This window comes from Ictalurus furcatus, chromosome 1, assembly GCF_023375685.1.
Source record: "Ictalurus furcatus strain D&B chromosome 1, Billie_1.0, whole genome shotgun sequence".
Lineage (NCBI taxonomy): Eukaryota > Metazoa > Chordata > Actinopteri > Siluriformes > Ictaluridae > Ictalurus > Ictalurus furcatus.
This window is the reverse complement of record NC_071255.1, coordinates 6,318,721-6,343,100: the sequence shown is the minus strand read 5'-3', so window position 1 is coordinate 6,343,100 and position 24,380 is coordinate 6,318,721. Positions and strand designations below refer to the sequence as shown.

General features: G+C 38.5%; 1 protein-coding gene across 3 annotated transcripts in view; it reads right to left on the bottom strand.

Moving 5' to 3' along the window:
* Positions 1-24,380, bottom strand: part of si:ch211-285f17.1 (sickle tail protein) — a 107,336-nt gene that overhangs the window by 72,164 nt on the left and 10,792 nt on the right. Inside the window, exons 2-4 of one of the 3 annotated variants that reach the window (XM_053621843.1) lie at positions 21,661-21,956; positions 3,155-3,241; positions 1,347-1,551 (exon numbers count right to left, since the gene is read on the bottom strand). In XM_053621843.1, coding sequence (XP_053477818.1) covers positions 1,347-1,551; positions 3,155-3,241; positions 21,661-21,956 — 588 coding nt within the window. Of the gene's footprint in view, positions 1-537; positions 727-1,346; positions 1,552-3,154; positions 3,242-21,660; positions 21,957-24,380 lie in introns of those variants that run through there. The other 2 variants (XM_053621852.1, XM_053621862.1) reach the window with 2 other exon arrangements.

Sequence of the window (24,380 nt, the reverse complement as noted above, 5' to 3'; positions counted from 1 at the left end):
TAAACGAGAAACAAATGTTCAGCATAGCCAAATGGGAAACGCTGTTTGAAGAGACAGGCTTAGACAGGATAGTAATTCAGGATCCTATCACAGATGCATCTAAAATACAGTTTTAATTAATTAGGGGGAAAAAGCCAGAGAGCTCAGGAAATGAACAAACTTTTTCTATAGAGCAGCTAAACAATACTTCACAATAGACTATTGTTTAAAATATGGAAGATCCATGAGTATCTACAGTTTCTGCACTCTTAATATTTATTTTCCTGACAAAGCAACCATAATGTTTTAAAAGCTGTAGTTCAAAAAGTTAAATACGTCTGAAGACTGCAATAAAGATAATTTATGTTAAAGTCAGAGTGGAACAGGCCATACCTCCAAACAACTTACTACAGACCAGATTTAGAACAGAACAAACAAAATGCAGCTGAAGTTTAAAAAAAATTATAATAATTTAAAGACTGTTAAAGTTAATAGTTATGCAATGAATGCATACATCTAAACTTCAACTTCAGTGAATAGAGAGAAAAGCACACTTACTGTCGCTCTCCGCAGTGCAGGAAAAACAGACATTCTATCTGTTCAAAGCGTTGTGATTCCACAATGTCTGTTTCACCACAGTGTTCTTTCACAAGCTTTATTTAGAGAAGAAATCTCTCCCCCCACTTCCCTCCCTCTCTTTCTCCCTCTTTCTCTCCCTGTCTCTTTCCAGATGTTGTTCATTTAAACTAACCAATCAGTGCTTCTGGGCCAAGTGGAGGCTTCTCTTTCAAAGTATGTGTGTGCGTGCATGGAGAAAGGTCAAAGGAAGGTAGGTGTGTTTTGAGCACTTACGATAAAAACCTGAAAGAGGGTGAAACGTTTGTGTGTGTACCAGCTCATGTTCATGTTCCTCAGTCTCCTTCAGAATGATTTCTTGTGTGTGTGCCTAACCACAAACTAGCTCTAGCCCATAATATGTGCCTATTTGTGCATAAGTAGAGCCTCTGATCTTACTGGCTGGATGGAAAATAACAAAATTGCATTCACCCTTATGACTTTCATGAACACGCGCACGCACACAAACAAATCATTTTTGAAAGAGACAGAGAAAAGTGAACATTGGCTGCATAAATAATGTATACATATATTATATATACTGTATACTTTAAACTTTAAGCTATATTTCAATTTGAATATCCTGCACTTTCTACTTATATGTACTTTTCCAGTAATTTTCCAGTGTCTAACTACAGTGACTGTGTTTTAATGAAACTGCAGTTCTACCTGCCATGTCACACAATTTGATTGACTCTGTGTGTGTGTGTATGTATGTATGTATGTATGTATGTATGTATGTATGTATGTACCTAGTGAGCGGTCTTTGGTCTGGTTAGCAGAGCGCACCACAGGTAGGCTGGCCCGGGAGCGGGAACCACGAGTAAAGGCAGCAGGCACGTCACACTCCGACATGACCTCTAAAGCGTCCAGAGGCACCAGTGAGCTGAGATCTGGCTGATCACTGAACACTGCTACTAGATTTGAGCACACCACACCTGCCCTGGCACTCTGGTTCTGAAAGCAACAACAGAGAAAGACACACAGAAATGATACAGTTTAACATTTATTAACGTTCTACTGGAAGCAGTGTGAAAGGCATTGCTTCAGCAATCCAGTTCACCACAACAAATTTATCTTTCAACCCAAATTTCATACACTAATCATTTAATTCCGAAACCAAACTGGTGTGAAAATGCACAGGGCCCATCACAAATACACATACAACTCAATACATATATCTTGAGATCATTTACATCAGCATAGAGACCATTTATAGTAGCATAAAATAACAGTCATCAACAGAGAGGCAAAACACAACCATCCATTAATCAGTCATCATAATCAGTGCAACATCCAAACATAGAGCAGAGAAAAGGTCTGAGCTCACAACCAACAACAGTCCTCATTATTTCAACTCATAAATCAAGTCATCTTAATTCTATTTAAGCATTTACTAGATTAATCGTGTGGCCTGTAAATGGCATACAATATACCAGTGTTTCCCAACCGGGGTGCCGCAGCACCCTGGGGTGCCCTCTGATAAGAGCAGGGGTGCCGTGTAAAAATCCTTCAAACATTTCTAAATTACTAAAATGTGTATAAAACATTTAATATACATGATAAATATCTGATGTCTGAAATAATAACACAGACACAGAAATAATAAGCTAGACAGACATATGCATAATTATAATAATAAAAAACTATATATATAAAAAAGACTAATTACCTCCCCCTCGACCCCCCTCACTGACCTGTCAACGTCAGTATGTGTGTGTTTTCTCCTAATAATTAGCGTGACGATGCTTGTGTAGTGCAAAAGAATATGGACAGATTTCTTAAAAGAAAAGCTCCAGATGCTTCTGGACCATCAACTTCATCCTCATGTAGCTAACGCATAGCATTAGGTGTTTGTGTACGGTGCCACAAATTTTTAAAAAATTTTCAAAGGGTGCCGTGACTGAAAAAAGGTTGGGAAATGCTGCAATATCATCTTAAATCGTATTGAAGCCAATTTCAGCATTTCAGCCCAATAATCAGGTTATTCCACACTTGTATATTGTTCATTAGATATCTTTCATTTTTATACAGAGGCATGTATGCAACAGAACCAGCTAGGGGACAAAGACTGCCTCCGTCTTTAGAGACAGCTCCAATAAAAAAAAAAACTCCCAAATAAATATTTACAATTAAAACAAATACAGAGCAACTGGTAACCTTAAATTAGTTGTGTTCATTAGAATAATAATATATTGTGTAAGAAAATGAAATAATACAGTATCTATCAGCACATCTCTCCTATTTGCCTGATGGTACTTGAAGTAGTGATGCTACCATCTCACTTCTAGAACATGGGGCTAAACTAAATGAAATCTGATTATTGAGTCATATAGACTTATTAAATACATTACTGTTTAACTTGTAATGAAATACAAACTGTTTTTGGTGATGAACTCAGATTTATGGACCCTGAACCAGGCAAACAACACATTCATGGAAAACAAAGCATTGGTTTCTTTCATATCATGGGTTGGGATGGATACACACACCCACACATGCCCACATACACAAAGGTTAACTGGGGTGCATATACTTCACTGCCCTGGCAATTACTGACTCTGGGTTGATGAAGTGACTCAATTTTTAGCAGATATCTCTGAATGTTAAGTTCACACTGCAGCGAAGACAACATCCCCTGCAAACACTACAGATACAGAGAGCGACAAAGAGAGTGAAAGAAGGAGCGAGAGAGCAAGAGCGAGAGTGAAAGAAGGAGCGAGAGAGCAAGAGAGAGCGAGAGAGAGGACAAATGGTTTATTGGAAAAAAAAAAATCACAGATATAAGACAAAATGAACAAACCATTTAATAATTCCAATTCTCTAATGAACAACAGTGTAATGTGACAACTGGAGATATACAAGCAAATTCTTAAACAAACTCAGCAGTGTTCAGTATATCTATTAAAAGTGTTTCCTAATTTCACCAGTTGTTAATAGGAATGTGGTCATAGAGTCAATGCACATATCCCTGTGAAACTATTGGAACGGCAAGGCCAATTTATTTATTTGTGTGATACAACAAAGACATTTGGGTTTGAGATCAAAAGATGGATATGAGACGAGAGTTTAGGATTTCAGTTTTTATTTCCAGGTATTTACATCTAGGTGTGTTAAACAACATAAAACGATAGAACCTTTTGTATCAGACCACCCATTTTTTAAGTGAGCAAAAGTATAGGAACAGATAAGTCTTGAAGTAAATTAATGCAAATAACACTTAATATTTCTTAGAAATCTATTGTAAAAGTGGTCATCCCTTTCACTGTACAATTTGTCTTTCCATCTTCAAATGTTCAAAATTACGGATCAAGGGTATTGTGTACGTTATTGCTATTAAAAAATGTGCATGAATCTGATGCATATAATATTTGGGCTTGACTGAAACTGAATGTTTACTGAAAATGATACCATCAATTTTTGGGACTCCCATTGTATAAAGCTGATGACATTTCCACAAATGTCAGACCATGACACACAAAGGGGGTAGGGGTGGGGCTTCCAAGTATTGTCTGTTAATACTGGAGAGTTCAAAACAGCTATACAAGCCATTCAAAATTACATTTTCACTTATTCATTTAGCAGATGCTTTTATCCAAAGCAATTTACAAATGAGGAATATAGGCAAAGCGATATATCAAGCAGAGAACAATACAAGTAGTGCTACCATACAAGATCTTTTAATTGAGTTTAGAGAAGCAAGAACCAGTGTAAGAACCAGTGTAAGTGCAGAATTGTTTTGTTGTTGCTTGTTTGTTGTTTTTCTTAAATAAGGGGGGTGGGGGGGTTCACGGAAGAGGTGGGTCTTTAGCCGTTTTATCGATAGTGACAAGATTCTGCTGTCCGGATTGAGGTTGGAAGTTCATTCCACCAGTCAGTTTGAAGGTTCTGAAAAGGGATTATGTTGACTAGCTTATATCATACCCTCTACTAAGGTCTCAACTAGATACAAAGGAAATTGGCAGTACAAAATGTAATATAAGAATAAAATGTAACATTAATTATGTAACCATGGTTCGATGGCCAAGGACTGCCAGGTCATCTGGGTCAATGGGTCAAATGACCAGAAGACAAACATACACAGTGTGGGCCTGTTACAGGATACCTATTTGGAGTCACAGTCACAAGTTGATGACTGCTATTTGTAATAGGGAAGGATTAAGCACATGGGAAGACTAGTTAAAAAAAAAAAAAAAAAAACCTTGGCAGTACCCCACTAAGGGTGTTTCCACACTTGGACCGATTCAACCTTTTAAGTGGTCTCAGTTCGATGAAGCAGCATTTTTTTATGCATATGTGAGCATAACAAACAAGCTCAAATCGCCCTGAAACGACCAATAAAAACCATTTTGTGCTCATTTTTTGGTCTGCAGTATTGGGTCAAAGTAAAAAAAAAAAAAAACTTACAGCAGATATACATGAGCATGTGCAATAATATAAGCGCAAACAGAGAGTCTGCTGACATAAAGGATACTTGGCCTTTCTACGATGAGCTACATGAAATTTTGGGTGTAACTGTGCCAATCCCACCAATGTACTCAAAGGAGGAAGTGTTACTCTGCCAAGTGATTAACAAAACTCGTCTTTTTTTTTTCAAAAGTATTTAATTTTATTTATTATTATTGCTGTTACACAAATACTGTCATGTGAAAAAAAGAGGTACACCCCATAGGAATTGTTGGTTTATCTGACATATTCAGACAAACAAACATTTTATCCCCTTTGAAACAGTACCTATTAATAAAAGTGATACACCATAAAACGACACATAAAACTGACATTTTGTAGTAATTTTCACAATTTACGTCATGTGTATCAGTCACATGGAAAAAGTAAGTACACCCCTACAATTATCACAATTTCAAAACCATAAAATTAGAATCAGGTGTTCAAGATTGGGTGCCAGAGATTAGAACCTGCTTAGGGAGTGCAGGTGGAACCGATCTTATTTACTGTATACCCCTTTCATATCTAGTGTTTGGTGTTCCCTTTGCTATTGAGGTGTGTGGTGTCACACAGATCTAAAGAATTCTGTAAGAGTGTCTGATGCAAAAAGAACTTTCCAAGAACCCCAAAATTTAATCACAGGATCTGCTAGTAAGTCTTGCAACTGTTGGTGTCAAAGTGCATGCTTCTACAATCAGAAAGAGATGCTCAAATTTGACCTGAATGGAAGGGGAGCCAGGAAAAAGCCTTTGGAAGACTACAGTTTGCCAATGAGCATATAGGCAAAAACAGGCCTTTTAGAATAATGTGCTCTGGACAGATGAATCAAAGATAGAGTTGTTTGGCCACAGTAACAGCAGACATGTTTGTCGCAGACCAAAGCACCTCAGGAGAAGGACCTCATACAATCTGTAAAGCATTTTGGTGGAAATGTTATGGTTTGGGTTATAGTCTGATATTTGCTATGGTTTCAACTTCTGTAAAACCATATACCTAAAATACTGCAGACAATATCTATGCAGAAACAATTGTTTAAATTATAGATCTGGCGTCACAGGGATTTTAGGATTGCTGGATCCTGTGCTGTTCCAACTGAACTGGCTGATTTCTTGACAAAAAGAATGAATGCAGCTATGAAACCTGGAATGAAATTATGTCCAAGATGTCTGAGGCTGCCATTTGGAACCCAGTACTGGGGTGGACCAAAGGAAGTAGAGACTGAAGATATGTCTCTAGAAAACGTATCAACAAGCTTTTATATCCATGGGTCTGTCACCATTTAATTTCACCAATTGAGCCAACCAACAAAACTGTTGTATGTAAAAGCAAAACTTGGTGATGAACAAAAAGGTGCAACCAATACTTTTAAATTTGGTTAAACTGACATGGAATGACCCAAACACCTGATCATCACACCCATATGTGGGCCTTCCCCAAACTGTTGCCACAAAGTTGGAAGCACACAATTGAACATGATGTCTTTGCATGCTGTAGAATTACAATTTTCCTTCAATAAAACTGAGGGGCTCAAACATGTTCCAACATGACAATGCCCCTGTGCACAAAGCAAGGTCCATGTAGACTAGATTTTCCAAGGTTGGAGTAGAAGAATTTGAGTGGCCTGCACAGAGCCCTGACCTTAACCCCAATGAACACCTCTGGGATGAACTGGAATGCTGACCCCAGGCCTCCTCTCAAGACATCAATGCCTGAACACACTAATGTTCTCGTGGCTGAATGGGCAAATCCCCACAGCCACAGTCCAAAATATAGTGGAAAGGCTTCCCAGAAGAGTAGAGAATATTATAACAGCAAAGGGGGACTAAATCTGGAATGGGAAGTTCAAAAATCGAGGGTAATGGTCATGTGACCATAAACGTTTGGGCATATAGTATATCTTCTTGTTGGGATGTAAACACTAATAAATACATTAGATACATGTAGAAACAGAACTTTGTTTTCACCAGCATTCAGATCTCTATTGTAAGAGTACAGTACAATCTAATATTGATGGTTTCCTCATAAAACAGTATGCAGACATATGTACATAAAATACTATGACAGCATATTTAATTTAGAACAGCTAAAATTACAGTAGCTATCATTGTGCTACTAATGAACACGTGAATTTGGGGAAGAAAAAAAAGCAAAAGAAAGTGTAGCTTTCAAGGGCACATTACGTCAGCCCTTGGCCTTTCATTCTCAGAGGAGAAAACGCTTCTTTTATTTTTGTTCTCTGCTGACCTTGCTATATGCTGAAGGTAAATCAAAGAGGGGGGAAGGAAAAGAAGGACAGTGAAAAAAGAAAAACTCACAATGTAAGGAGAGAGTGTTTGTATGAGTATCTCTCTGAAGTATAAAATCTTACTTGTGCCTGAGTGAGCAAATGGGAGAAAGTCCTGAGACAGCAGTCACTACACAAACCTTTGCAAAGCAAAATGGATGTGGTACAGTCACAGAAAATAGCAACTGGAAAGGAAGCATAAAGATTTTTGGAACTCAGGAACAGAAATATCCCAGATGAAAAACTGACTTAAACTAGTCTCAATGTGAAAAAAATGTTTATGCCTCAGAAAATAGAAATTCCACATACAGTTAAATGTGCAGTTTCTTTGCTAGATGTTTTTATACCCTTTCTTACAGACAAGGTCCTGATGCCAATTTTAAACCACTGCTTTATCTCAAACCAATTTGTGTTTTTTAGTCTGTTAGCAGCAAAGAACATGCCAAACTGCACTAGTTAACAGCTGTATACAGCCTAGAAAACATTTCCATGCTTCCAATTACAAGCATTCCATGCTTCAATACATGTGCAAAATAATAAATCTGAAAATCATGAATAAGACCTTGCTGCCAGGAAACCATAAGCACTGGTGCCTATAGTTTGGCTTGCTCTCTTGGAGTTGTGGCCACTGACTCATAAAAAAAAGTATCCATATCTCAGACTGATGGGGCTACAAAGAACTTTAAACAACATCTGTATACCAAAGGAATTCTGGAGCTGCCCGTCATGGTGGTGACTGAAGAATTCCAGTGCACTAAGGTGAGCCTTGAAATGACTACCTCTGAATCTATCATCAAGTGTCAAGTGGCTTTTATTGTCATTTCAACCACATATTGCTGGGTACAGTACACAGCGAAACGAAACAACATTCCTCCAGGACTATGGTGCTACATAAAACAACAAACTAACTACATGAGACAACATAGAACTATATAAGACCTACACATTTTTACATAAAGTGCACATGCAAATGTATGCAAACACCACAAGACAGTACAGTGCTAAAGCAGGACAGTATCTTGGGACAGTATTACCAGCCAACTGATAAGATCTCAGCAATGAGAAAACAGTGTCCGGCAGACAGTGTTGGTCAGATGCAATCTGGCACAGGCTCAATAAGACCCGTTGGCGCAAGTCAGCAACAGAACAACAAAGGTGAATAATGGTAGTGGAGGAAGTGTAGCCACAAGAGGAGTTGATGAGATATGCAACAGCAGTGGCTAAGGAAAAACTGGGAAAGTGGACAATGTGGGAAAACACTGATCAGCTGGAGAGATTTGTGGGGAAAAGAAGGAAGATAGATTAGTTTCCTAGTGAGAACCATTTATGATGTTCTCCCAACTCCCAAAAATCTCAATCAGTGGATTGGTGAAGACCTAGTTTGCCCACTCTGTGGAAAATCAGCTAACATCCTCTCATGCAGCAAGATAGGAGATACACCCATAGGAGATACACATGGAGGCACAACCAAGTCCTGAGATGCCTTACATCTCCCACATCACCTCAGCAAATACTAGTGTACTGTACTAAACATCTAGTCCTGTGTGCTTGAACTCTGTGTATCACGCTACAATTTTTGAGTGCATATACCAGTTTTTAGAATGCACTTGTTTGGACAAGCTGGGGGTTAGCTCCCCACAGGGATCTCTAGTGAATGTATTAATCTATTAGTTGATTAATCAACGCAACACCTACCAGTTATTAGAACAAGAATAGTTCAGAGGTTATGCAGATTACCGTGGAAAGAATAATTTAAATACCAATTGGTGGTCCAAGGAACAATTTTACCAGCAAATTCAGTGACATGGGAGCAAAAAAGTCTAGGATTGTAAGATATTATCATCCCTACATGATATTACATTGCCATGATCCAGTTATGTTTATTGAGAAATATATTATTTTTTATAATTATATAAAATATATTATTTTATTGCCAATATTATAATATTATTATTGTGCAAAACTTTGCAAACATCCTGAGATTCTTGTCATGTATAGACCCCTTTGGTGTTTGTAAACAAAGAAATATGCACACATCCTGGTTGCATAAAGACCCGAGTAGCCCATCAACCGGACTGTACTGTAGGGAAACTAACACGTTTTGTCCATCAAGATCATTTTCACAAATGAACACAACTTTTATGAAGTTTGAAGCCTAAATACAATCACCAGAAATAAAAAGCTAACCGTACGCTATAAACGAACTACACCACGGTCGCTCGACTTCAACGTCACCATCACCAAGCTTCCGACAACTTTTCCAAACTTGATTTAAAAACATTTTCCATAATACAGATTTACTCTGTGGATGAATCTTCATTCATGTTTTTTTTTGGGAATTGTGCACAGCAAACCTGATCCAGTTTATCTGCAAAGTTTTTTTTTCCTGTTCGGTGTGATGACATTTAACGTCCCCAACAATGTATGTAGTCCCATTTAGCAAGTTGTTAGCGTCACAATTTCCCATCGCACAAGTGCTGGTTCTCGAAGCGAAGCTGGCAGCGCGAGTGCCAACATGCTAACACTGTTTCCGGGTTTTGGCATTACAAAATGACGTCATCCCTACGCCACTCTATGGTGACTGGCTATAAGTTTAGGAAGCGCTTGATTTGATATGCAGTGGAGTTTTCTATGAGCGGAGGACGAACGTTAAACGTCAATATTGCAGTCGATCATATTCATGTAATCGTGGGCAGTCAAAATCGTAATCACGATCAATATTCGATTAATTGTGCAGCCCTACTGTACTGACGGTAAAATCTGACCGAAGAATTCGTCAAGCAATATACACTCACTGTCTACTTTATTAGGAACTCCTGTACACTCATGCAGTTATCCAATCAACCAATCATGTGGCAGCAGCGCAATATCCATAAACTCTCGAGAGTTTACACAGAATGGCGCAAATAACAAAAACATCCTGTGTGTGAAAGGTCTGCAGGCTAAAATACTTTGTTGAGCGAGAACAGAGGAGAATGAACAGACTGCTCTGAGCTGACAAGAAGTCTATAGTAACTCAAACAAGCACTCTTTACAGCCATGGTGAGCAGAAAATCATCTCAGAAATTTCAGAAACCTTGAGGCTACAACAGCAGAAGACCACATCATGTTCCACTCCTGTCAGCCAAGAACAAGAATCTGAGGCCATCATGGGCACTGGCTCATTGAACCTGGATAGGTCAAGACTGGCAATATGTAATTTTTTTCCTAATCTAATCTTTGTAATCTGTCCAGTTTGTGTGTGCCTGTGCCCACAATAGATTCAGATTCTTGTTCAAGGCTGACAAGAGAGGAACCCAATGTGGTCTTCTGCTGTTGTAACCCATCCAACCCAAGGCTCTATGGTTTTGTGCATGCTGAGATGCTTTTCTGCTCACCACAGTTGTAAAGAGTGATTATTACTAGGACTGCAACTAACGATTATTTCCATAATCGATTAGTTGGATGATTATTTTTCGATTAATCGGATGGGGTGGGGCAAACTTTCAGCGCCCTTTTTTTAGTTTATTTAAAATAAAATCCCCAAACTGAGTGTTATAAATATAAACTTCAGACTAAAACTTTACACAACTGTTTGTCCAAAACAGAAAAGAACCCAATACACACACACACGAATATATTATTAATTTAGGACTGTAGTTTAATTCGGTGCTTTTTGTGCATCGATAAAAAATAATGCATAAGGTCTTATATACAATATAAACTAAAATAAAGGTGTATATATATATATAAAATTTATTTTATAGTATTTATACATTATTTTTTATGGATGCACAAAAAACACAATTAAATTATAGTCCTAAATTAATAATAAAAACTCCCTTTCAGTGCACCTTGTGGTTTCTGTTATTGTCTTTAGACATATTATTTTACATGTGTTTATTTGTGATCATAATGTTTTAATGAGACATTATAGATCTTACTCGCGCTACACTCTGTATCACCACGTCTACACAGCACGTGATCAGCAACGCGGCCTTGTTACTAACACATCACTTCCGTTATAATAAACGACAGAATTTACACTGCAAGCGCGCAAATACAGCATATAATGACAAACTTAAATTAAACTAAACCTTTTAAGCAGCGTGCTCCAGTTTCCCCAACCCCTTGCACACAGTGGAACATTTTGGATATAAACATGTTTGTGTTCATGCAGCACTGTTTGATCTCCGTGGTGTTTAATATAAAATGCACCCCTGCCTTAGAGGACTTTCTTCCTCAGTCACGTGACAATTTCGCCTCCGTCTGATGGTGACTGAGGTCATGTTGGGAATAAAAGGTAACGCTGACAGAAAGTAAACTGAAGAAAGTCATTGTTGGTGACTCTAGGTGTCTGCTAATGGTAACGTGCGTATGACGTCATGCGCTGTCGCCTAGGAAGCAGCTTATACTTCCGCATAGTTAAAAAAAAAAAGCTAGTGTTCTATTTGAGATGATATTACCTTTCTAAAATCCACACAATAGACGGTAGTGCAGAGTGCATAGCGTAAGTGTACAGTAATTCATTTGGGACACAGCTTTAGTATTTAGTCTCAGAAGAGTGTTTTCGGAACAGAACGTAATGAGTAAATCTCCCCCGTGCCGCGCGCAGACCAACTAATCGATAATGAGATTCGTTGAGAAAGATTTTCATAATCAATTATTATCGATTTTATCGTTTAGTTGTTGCAGCTCTAATTATTACTATATCCTTCCTGGCAGCTCAAACAAATCTGGCCATTTTTCTGTAACCTCTCTTATCAACAAGGCATTTCCACCCACAGAACTGTTGCTCACTCAATATATTTTGTTTTTCACACCATTCTGGGTAAACTCTCGAGACTGTGTGTGAATTTCCCAGGAAATCAGCAGTTTCTGAAATACTCAAACCAGCCAACATCTGGCACCAACAACCTACGGTTAGAGTCACAGAGATCACACTTTTCCCCATTCTGATGTTTGATGTGAACATTAACTAAAGTTTTTGACCCGTATCTGCATGATTTTATACATTTTGCTGCTGCCACATGATTGGCTGATTGGATAACTGCATAAATGAGCAGGTGTACAACTGTTCCTATTAAAATCGATGGTGAGTATTTTGTGCGTCATGTCATCGGGTCACCACTCTACTTTCTGTTCACATCAAAGTTGATCCTAAAAAAGTCGATTCACTGATTCTAGGCATTGAAAACTAATTGTCAACCCCAAAGCCCTGGAGTCAATTCAACACACTGAAAATGCTTCGCATGTCATTAAGAGTTGTTGAGGCCACAGCAAACAAATGTGATGCCAAAAAACATGACACTGGGTTATGATATGAATTCTTCATCTTATTCCAGCCCTACTTTCAAACTCTGAGACTGAGGTCAAATATATTTGTTCTTTCTTCCTTGCATGCTCTTTTCTTTACTTTTTTCTGCCTAAAAGTAGCAAACACAGCATGCTTAACTGAGCATCACAGGCCAGTCTGAAATGCACCCATGCATGAGAATTGTGCAGCCAAACATAAGACTGGTTTATACCTACAGGTGCTTACAAGGAGAGTGCATGACCCCAAAATAACCCTCAAGCATTCTAACATATCTATTCACACAATGTTAACAGACTCCCAGAAACAATAAAGAAACCCCACAGAACATAGGCAAGAAGAGTGGAAGAGTGCTGATGGGTGTTTGCAACCATGCTTTTGCAATGATTTTAAACCGAGATCCTTATGTACCGAAATCCAACAGCGGCAGTTGTCACTGCACGTGTCAACTGCCATGAAATCACAGCTTGAGCTTAATAACTGATGCAAATGTATGGCATTTAACTGGTATGCCACCTGAAAAGAAGGAAAGAAGAGTGGTTACTCTAAAAATACTAAAATGTATACATCTGAATTTCAGTCAACTTTAAATCAGTACAGCTGAGGTGCTGGCTGCATTTTGTGTACACAAACTGGACAAGCAGTGAATTATCAACATGTTCCTTAGTATTTAATAGTAGCGAAAGACTACATACTATTTTGCTCATCTTTATATCTTGGATTTGTTACACTCATGAGTCATAAATGCAAGTCGAGACACAACACCATGATCACCAATTCCAGGGACTGACAGTATACTTACCATGAAATTGGGGCTGTATGTCCCAAACTGCTAAAATTACAGCGCTCTAAATGCAAAAATATGAAGAATGCAAGGATATTAAGAACTGGACTTAATGGCTTTTTTTTTTATCATAGGCTATAGGTCATCATCCTCTGTGAACTTGTGGCTGAAACTATCAATTACTTTTGTAATTGAGTATTCCATTATTTGATTAGCTGGTCAATTAATCAAATAATCTCATAAGAAAATTAGCTTGAAGTGATAAGATACAATTATTTCTCCCCAAAAATGCTGAAACAAATGTTTTTTTATTTTATTTTATATTGATGTGTGTGTACAGAATGATTCAACCTCCATTGCAAATCAGGTTTATTGTCAAAATTTACAGACTTTGCAGCTGTTTGCAATGAGCAGATGACATGAACAACTTTGCAGGTGTCTTGAGTTAATTAGCTGATTACAACTCTTCTCAGGTCGACATTTTTATATTATAAATTCTTTATTCTAATATTTTGAGATACTGGATTTTTTATTTCTGTGAGCTGTAAGCCGTAATCATCAAGATTAAAACAAAAAAGGCTTGGAATATTTCACTTTATGTGTAATGAATCTATAATATTATTAAAGTTCCACTTTTTAAATTAAATTACGGGGGGGAAAAATGAACTTTTCCATGATATTCAAATTTTTCGAGATGCACCTGTGAAGAAATCCGGATGGTGCAAATACTTTATATTATATATATATATATATATATATATATATATATATATATATATATATATAAATGTCAAGGGGTTAATTTTTCATTTCATGATTTGCTTTCATTTTGGTGGCCAGGATATGACATTAAGCATACATTGCTGTGACCACTCATATCTTGAAAATTCTATATTTTGTCGCATGTGTGTGAAATCCAGATCACTGTAGGCCTATGTGCTGGACTGTGGGGGACATCGGAAACATTGAGCACTCATTCAGTGAAAGTTCCTACATTCAATTTGATTATACAGGTCAAATTACATTAGTGTTCGTAATACCTAATGTGAAACACTTTTTATTTTGCTACAAATAGGACATCAATTAGCAAATGCATGCAAAAAACATTATGCGATATATTTCTTTGAAACCTTTCGTTTTGCCCCTGTTTTTTTTTTGTTGTTGTTAGACAGACAAAAAAAAAAAAGATACAAGATATCTGCGTGGCGTAGCTCGCGTGCATCTAACTACCGGAAATGCGCAGGACAGGGCATTCTAAACAGACGCCGCTCACTGAACACTGGAGCTGGGAGCTTTCAGGACACGTCCCAGGCCGAAGACACCCGCAAGCTACAAATATTGTGTTAAAATTAGTGCGAGACCATATTGTGCCACTAGTAACGCACTATTCGGACATATTATTTAATACGGCAGAGCTCGGTAAAGTTAGCCAAAAGTTCGTTTTCATCAAACTTGGACCCTTAGCAACAAGTTGCATGTCTTTACGTTCCGCCGTGTTATTTCTGACATGATTGTAATGCGGTTGTATTCAGGTTATCTTCCGCACGGGAACATGCCGTGGCTTGGTGAATCTCGTCTCCCGCGTCGTGTGGCTCTCGGGTTGCTTTATCAACAACAGCTACAACAAAAGCTACAAATATCCGCCTCCTCTCCGCTTACCAGCCAGGCAAAGCGCGAACAGCACATTAAAGAGACACAAAAGTAACAATGTTCACTATACCTTTACTTTTTCTCACAACCTTGACAATAATTCCTCAGTAAGACTGTAAACTTTTTTCCGCTGCAGACGCGTGTGTAGAGTAATGCGCCATGCCGTCGCTCTCATTCTTGTTCCCGGAAAATTCGCGAGGACCTACAGAGCGCGCGCATGTGTGCAGGGTTACCACAAGCTGAAACTCGCCCAAAATCTGAAGTGCCCAATATTTTTTTTTTTACTCCCTTCCGCTGCTCAGGGAACAGAGATGAGCCCGATCGACCTAATGGTGGCGATATAGCGAAGTGTTTACCGTTCTGCCCCTACAGTCCTCCAGTGAAAATGATCTTTTCCATTCATTTCTTAGGTTCTCCTTAACAACAACAACAAAAAAGTCTCAAGCGCCATTTAGCTATACCCGCTTTTTTATATTTATTTTGGTAATTTGCTAAACTTTTTGCGAAACATGTCCTATTTTCACAAAAATGATGTCAGCATACTCAGTACAATTTGGTCCTCAATAATCAAGAACATGTTGAGATTTGTAAACAGTAGGGTCACCACATGCCATTCAAGTCTTGTGAGTAGGAGTCTGATTTACTCAAACAACTATAACTCATGGACGGTTGTATGGATTCAAGTATGTATTGCTGCAGCCCGGAGACCTCCAAGTGGGCGGTACTTACCTCCAAGTGGGAGGTACTTACGCCGCATGTCGGCGGGACTTCAGAAATGGGCGGGATTTAGTCGAAAATCCAGAAGTGATGGCAAGTATGCGGAAATGCCCAGTCACTCCAAGTGCAAAGGAGCGTGTTGATAGATGATGACAAAAACACCGATTTAAAACTAACAACACTTTTTCTTGTAGTTTTACAACATTACGAGATATAACTGCACTCTGTGAGGTAAATGAGTAACTACATTATAACCAACATTTTTTTTTTATTGCTCAGTGATTTTTGTTTTTAGGTAAACACAATCTACTACAAAATATATGTTACTCAGAAATAAAAACAAAATTTGACATATATTTATAGTCTATAGTGATAAAAGGTGCCATGTATTTTCCCTACATATACAGTGACATTACTCATTAGCACAGTTGGATTGCATGCATGAGAAACTACAATCCTGAGTAAAATGCTTCGGTGTAAATGCCCTGGGGCTTGCCTCTTCTGCCCTTACCAGCATAACCTGTTGGATACACAGCAAGCAAATTATAAAACGGATTTAAAAAAAAGTAATTTAACAAATACAATACACTTCCTTTTGTTGATTATAAATAATCTGGGAATTCAGCATGCATGAGAAACTGTACAATCCTGGGTAAAATGCTTCGGTGTAAATGTCCTACAGCTTAATTTACATGACAGACACTACAGTAACCAATCAAAGTCTTCTGGAGGTTTGTACAGCCCACTTGGAGTTAAAGTCCCACCCATTTGGAGCTGGCTCCGACCTCCGTTTATACCTATCTCCATGGATTCACACCAAATTTTAAACTCAAGATTCAGAGAGGTTTGGGGGCATGGGGCTATCACAGAGTGGGTGGAGCTAAGATCTGATAATTCCTATCCAGCTCAAATTTGAGGATTTTTTTTTTTATGATGACCAGGGGGTATTCCATGAAGCGAGTTCACTCCATAAGTTAGTCTAATTTCAACAAGCCTGGCTAAATTCCATCCATTTCGGTTCCACAAAGGCAGCAGGCAGCTCTTCAGGCCTTTATTGACTTTACTGACTCTGCTGTGGCCTGCATAAACTATCATGGTTTCAATGGCATAACCATCATAGACCACCATAACCTGCCAGTCATGATCACCACATTCAAGGCCCTGCAGCAAGCAGTTTTTTAGCAGCTACAATCTGATACACATATGGCAACGGGGTGAATGGAAGATGGAGTTTATTACACCTTTGGGGCACTACAGATATCAGGTCATGTCCTTTGGGCTAATAAACGCTCCCACGGTCTTTGATGCTGTCCTTCAAGGGATTCATCATCTCCAAGGGATGCTGAGCATGGATCCAACTAGAATCAGAGCAGACTGGCTCCACCCCACCTCCCTCAGACTGGTCCAGCACTTCCTGGGGTTTCCTAACAAATTCTGTAGATTTGTCCAAAACTTCAGCCCCTCTAACCACACTGACCCAGAAGAACCCAGGTCATTTTTGTTGGACCACTGAGGCTCAGGAGGCATTTGAAGAGCTCAAGAGGAGGCTTACAAGCTCCCTGGTCATCCAATTGCCCAATCCAAGGAACCTTTCATCATAGAGTTTGATGAATCTGATGTAGGTGTGGGAGTGGTTCTCTTGCAGCAATTGGTCCCTTCACGCAAGCTCCACCCCTGTGCATTCTATTCACACAGGCTTACCCCAACAGAGTAAAATTGTGGTATTGGGGACTGAGAGCTCCTTAATGTTAAGATGGGCCTTGAAGAATGGAAGCATTGTCTGGAGGGGGCTAAGCACCTATTTGTGGTCTGGACCGATCACAAGAACCTGGTATATATCCAAGAGGCCAAGCATCTCAATCTCCACCAAATGAGGTGGATTTTGTTTTTTGGCAGGTTTCACTTCATCCTGTCATATATTCAACGAATAGTAAGCCCAATGGCCACTGATAATTCCAGCCCCTTGAATTGTGGCTCCACTCAACTGGGCTATAGAGTCTCACATCAGAGAAGGTTTACAGCAGGAGCCAGACCCAGGAAGCGGTCCCCTAGGCAAGTTATATGTCCTCACCACAACATGCCAGCAGGTCTTGGATTGGGTGCATGCGTCCCCATTCTCTGGACACTGGGGGGGCTGTAGCCCATGGGTTCCAGTGTGCCATATATTAGACCAGTAGCTCATTAGAGATATAGAGATATCTATACACAGTATCTATACACAGGGTATCCCAAAATTCTCCATACATAGGGGAAATAAACACTTTTTAGCAAAATGTCTTCCAAAATTTTTCATACTTAGTTTATGTATGTATGTATGTGTGTGTGTGTGTGTGTATATATATATATATATATATATATATATATATATATATATATATATATATATATATACACATATATATATATACATATATACATATATATATATATACACACACACACACACACACACACACACATACATATATATATATAGAGAGAGAGAGAGAGAGAGAGATAGCCTTTATGAATGTCTTTGACAAAAGAAGACATTGAATTAATTCTCATGGCTGGATTGGGAAGCTCTCACAAGGTTGTGATGGACTTTAACAGGAAATATGGGAAGCATATCACACATGACACTGTTGCCAAACTTATTAACAAATTCAAAAACACTGGAAGTGTTGTGCCCCAACCAACGTCCACTGATGAAGGCAAACATAGTCCCCTGTGTATGAAGACTTTTGGGACACATTTTTATTATTTATTATATCGTAACTAGTATGGTATACAGTTGTGCTCATAAATTTACATACCCCTTGCAGAATCTGCAAAATGTTATTATTATTTTTATAAATTAAAAAATAAGTGGATCATTAAAATTGTATTTTGTTTTTTATTTCGTACTGCCATAAATAAGCTATTTCACATAACAGATGTTTACATGTAGTCCACAAGACACAATAATAACGGAATTTACACAAATGAACCAGTTCATTTTACATACCCTTGATTCTTAATTAGGGCTGCACAATTAATCAAATATTGATCTTGATTACAATTTTGACTGCCCACGATTACATGAATATGATCAACTGTGAAATTGACGTTTAAAGTTTGTCCTCCATCATAGAAAACTCCGCTGCATATCAAATCAAGCGCTTCATAAGCTTACAGCCAGTCACTATAGAGTGGCGCAGGGATGACATCATTTTGTATGCCGAAACCCGGAAACGAGTTAAAATGACGTTGTCGGGGACGTTAAACGTTGTCACGCCAAACAGGCACAAGTCTTTGCAGATAAACTGGTTCAGGTGTGCTGTGCACAATTCCCCAAAAAAAAACATTGATGAAGATTCACCCACAAAGTAATTCCGTATTATGGAAAATGTTTTAAATCAAGTTTGGAAAAGTTGTTGGAAGCTTGGTGATGGTGACGTTGAAGTCGCGTGACCGTGGTGTAGTTCATTTATAGCGTACTGTTAGCTTTTTATTTCTGGTGATTGTACTTAGGCTTCAAACTTGTTTGTGTTCATTTGTGAAAATTATCTTGATGGACAAAACGTGTTAGTATTGTAAACTTTTGTTGATCACAGAGATTATTTTTTGCGATAATCAAAAAGCCTATGGGAAATTCCTATTGTATTTTTGTCGAGGGAACCAGTGTGATACCAAATTCCGGTTCCGGTACAAAATGACATCATCCTTGCACCTCTCTATTGGGTGATTTGGCTGCATCTCTCCTCCTGTAAACACTGTTATTGCCTTTTCTGCATACGCCTTGATTGTTTTCATTTGGTTGCCTATTGTTATATTGAATTTCATATTTTCATTTGGTTGATGGCATTTTTATTTTTACTTATCCTATATTTTGCTTCTACGAGATGATGCACTTTAAAGACCAGTTTAATTTGAGGCAAAGATTTGTACATTAGCAGGAATGTAGCACAACATGGAGGTGAAAGCAGTGGTCTGTTTCTTTAAATGTGAAAGTGCAAAAAAAATGTGTTGTCCCTAAAATCAATGAATAATTGTGATAAATAATCGTGATTAAAATGTTGACCATAATCATGCAGCCCTATTCTTAATACTGTGTGTTGTACCTGGATGATCAATGACTGTTTTTATGTTTTGTGATAATTGTTCATGAGTCCCATGTTTGTCCTTAGCAGTTAAACTGCCCACTGTTCTTCAAGAAAAATCCTGCACATCCTGTGCATTCTTTGCTTTTCCAGCATCTTCTACATATTTGACCCTATTCCAGCAGTGGCTATATGATGTTGAGGACCCCCCACCCCAAAAAAAACCAACAAAAAAACCAAGTCAACCAAGATATAGAAACCAGGTGGGACAAAATAAATATACCCTATAATTCTGTAACCTGTAGAAACACCTTTAACAACAATAATTTGAAGTATACGTTTTCTGTAGGAGTTTATCAGTCTCTAGCATCAATTTTGAAGAAATTTTGGCCCAGTCTTCTTTACGATAATGCTTGAGTTCATTGTTCATTGATGTTTGAGGGCATTCATCACCCTCTACCACCATGTTCGACAGTTGGTATGAGGTGTTTATGGTTAGATGTTGTGTTTGGCCTTGCCAAAAGGTTAGACATTAAAGACAAATTTTCACAACCTTCTTTGCTCATATTTACCAATGGAGGGCACTGTATTGTTCCAGCACATATGTAGTTTGTTTACATGTAATTTTGTAAAAGTCATGCTCCATATTCTTTATGGAGAGAAGGGGCTTTTTTTCTGAAAAATAAACATTTAATATGCTTTCAGAGACCTGATTTTGCTATCATGAACATAAACATTTAATTTGTTTATAGAGGCCTGTAGGTCACACGATGTAGCGCTTGGGTTTTTTCCTTTATATCTCTGAGCATTAAACAGTCTGACCTTGGACTGAATTTTGCTGGGACACCCACTCCTGAGTGGTCATCTGAGTGCTCCAGAACACCAAACTGCCAAATGTTCTTCTTTTATAAAGGTATTCACACTTATTGATGATTCATTAATCTTGTGCATTTCATTATTAACACATGGCTGCTCATTACTCTCTTAACTGTGACTCTCTTGACTGTGGATGTAGGAAGGGTGTACTTAAAATTTCCCACCTGGTTTCTGAATGTTGATTTACTTTTTGAAAAAAATTACTACATATTGAAATCTAACTCTAACCCTGTCTTTTTTGTCACCTGATGTTGTTTGTTTATAAAAGCTGCTGAATGCTACACAATTGTTAACTAGGCCATGATAAATAAAACATAGATTTGAAGGAAGGTGTACTTTCTTTTCCCCATGACCGTATATCATGCCCACCAATCACCCATGACCCCAGTAAATGGTATATTAATTTGCAGGTGTAGTCAGAGAAAAAAAGCCTCTTGCATTTTAGCTAACGGTGTTAACACAGTCTGCTGCCACTGTCGGGTGAAAGGAAATACTGCAACATATTGGCCTGCAGGCCACCTCATACATTCTAAGAGAAAAAAATCATACATTCTAAGAGAAAATCCACTGGCCAGTTATCATCTGTCTATGGGACACATTTGGCCCTGGGGCCAGACTTTGGATTTTGCCTTAAATAATTAAATGACAAATTCTGAAAACCACCACCACTTCTACTACTATCCACCCAAAATACATGTGCAGATCACACTTATCAATATAACTGTACAGAACCTGCAGGCATTGGATTTAATATATTCCTTACACCCACTGAAATGAATTTCTGGCCATGTCACTGTCATATATGAATATAGAGGTTCCTATAACTAGCCTAATTTCTGAAATGTATTGTAGATTTTGCCCTATTATAGGCATTACCAGCAGTGCTCATCCATAGAGGATCTTACCATAAGAAATATGGTATAAGGTGGTGGGTATCTGTGTTCTGGGCTCTGACCTGCTCTCGAAGTCTCTCCTGGTGGCCCATGATGACTGAGGCATGGTGAGGGTATTTCTGCTTCAGGTGCTCCAGGAAGGCCTCTCTCTTTTTGTCCATATCTGAGGGCTGCATAGCCAGAATCTCCCGTGAGCTCCTTGCCCCTCCTACCGACAAGGGGCGACAAGGCACAGCAATGTGGCTTGTTTTGCGGTGCCCGGACTCGTTGGCACACAACACAGCACCACCTGAGAGCTGCTTGCTGTGGAGGTGCTCTGTGCCTTTAAGTGATGTCAAGTGATTGTCCTTTAGATGCTCTGGAAATAAGAGAAAGGAAATTATAATGAAGTAGATCTGTAGGGGATTTGTTTATGTAGTTGAAATTTTTTATGGCAGTTAAAGAATAGTAGCATGCAGTTTCATGAACTGAAACTCTTCACTGCTCCAGATTCCTTCTTATTTTATTACATTTTCTCTGACTCTAATAGATTTATTATTAATTAAACAAGTTATTGTTATTTTAGCTGTCTACCACAGTCTATTGGAGTTCAAATTAATAAATAATTTGTATATAATTCAACTAATTCAAGTGTATTTACATTCAAATTGGGTGAACAGTGTAGGAATTACAGCACTTTTTATATATGTGTTGGTTATCCCTGGTGATGCTCTGCCAGGCCTTTACTGCAGCTGTCTTCAGTTCCTGCTTGTTCTTGGGGCATTTTGCCTTCGGTTTTGAAATGCATGCTCTACTGGATTCAGGTCAGGTGATTGACTTGGCCATTGCAGAACATTCCATCTCCCTGCCTTAAAAAGGTCTTGGGTTACTTTCAAAGTATGCTTTGGGTCATTTTCCATCTGGACAGTGAAGCGCTGTCCAATAAGTTTTGAAGCATTTGGCTGAATCTGAGCAGATAATATAGCCCCACACACATCAGAATTCATCTGGCTGCTTTTGTCAGCAATTAAATCATCGACAAATAAAAGGGAAGCAGTTCCATATACCGTCATGTGAAAAAATAAGTACACCCCATGGAAACTGTTGGCTTTTTTGACATATTTGGACAAGCACACATTTGATCCTCTTTGAAACAGTGCCTATTAATAAAGTTGATACACTCTGTCAAGTGACACAAAAAATTGACATTTTCTAGTAATTTTCACAATTTAAAACAAAAACAGATCAGTCACATGGAAAAAGTAAGTACACCCCTACATGTATCACACCTTCAAATCCATAAAATTAGAATCAGGTGTTCAAGATTGGGTGCCAGTGATTAGAACCTGCTTAGGGAGTGCAGGTGGAACCAGTCTTATTTATACCACGCTCATATCTAGTGTCTGGTGTTTCCTTTGCTATTGAGGTGTGTGGTGTCATCATGCCAAGGCCTTACGGAACTAAGGCCTTTAGTAAAAAGGATTGTGGATGGTTATGAGTCTGGCAAGGGATTTAAAAAGATCTCCAAATTATTTGAAATACATCATTCTACTGTAAGGAAAATAATCTACAAATGGCACAGATTTCAAACGACTGCCAATTTATCCAGGACGAGCCATCCTGGAAAATTCAGCCCAAGAGCAGGCCGTCTGATGCAAAAAGAAGTCTCTAAAAAAAATTTCATCACAGGATCTGCTAGTAAGTCATGCAACTGTTAGTGCATGCATCTACAATCAGAAAGAGGTTGCACAAATTGTCTGATGCAACTGTCTGATGCAAAAAGAAATCTCCAAGAACCCCAAAAGTTTCACCACAGGATCTACTAGCAAGTCTTGCAACTGTTGGTGTCAAAGTGCAAGTATCTACAATCAGAAAGAGATTGTACAAATTTGAGCTGCATCATAGGCGTTTCAGGAAAAAGCCTTTGCAAGATTAGAGTTTGCCAATGAGCAGACCTTTTGGAAGGTAATTTTTTAAACAGCCTATTAATGAAGTTGAAATACTTGAGCAAAACCACAATGAAAATTAGCTTTTTCAATCATTTGTTCAACAAGAATATCAATAGATGTGATATTCTTCTGAGGAAAAAGTAAGTACACCCTAGGCCTCAGAAGCTAGTATTGCCCCTGAAATTATTTAGCAGAAATAATTTCTTGTAGGCATTTTGCATAATTGTCCACCAGGCTTGCTGGAATTTTTGACCACTCTTTCATGCAATATTCTTTCAGTTGCAAGATGTTTGAGGGTTTTTTTTTTGCATGTACTACCCGTTTCAAATCCCAGAACATTTCAACGGGATTCAAATCAGGCATTTGACTAGGCCATTCCATAACGCTCCATTTCTTCTTTTTGAGCCATTCCTTGGTGGATGTACTAGTGTGCTTAAGATCATTATATATGATCTTGTTGAAAGGTTCACTTTTGGTTCAACTTCAACTTTTGAACACATGGCCTCACATTATCTTCAAACACCGTTTGATATAATACAGAATTCATAGTTGAATCAATGAATGCAAGTTGTCCAGTCCCTGTGGCAGTGAAGCAACCCCAAACCATAACAATTCCACCACCGTGCTTCACGTTTGGTATGAGGTGCTGCTCTTGAAAAGCTGTCTTTGGCCTGCGGCACTTGCCAATAGCTCTATAGCACAGTGGACATGGAGATGTGGATGGAGCTCACTCAAAGATCTGCTGTGTAACCTTTACAGGTGGTTTGAGGAGCAGTGTGCCACTTGGTGCTTGGGGCTGCCACGATAAGGTCTCATTCTGATGCCTTTGACATTCCATGGTGGTTAGTCTGGCT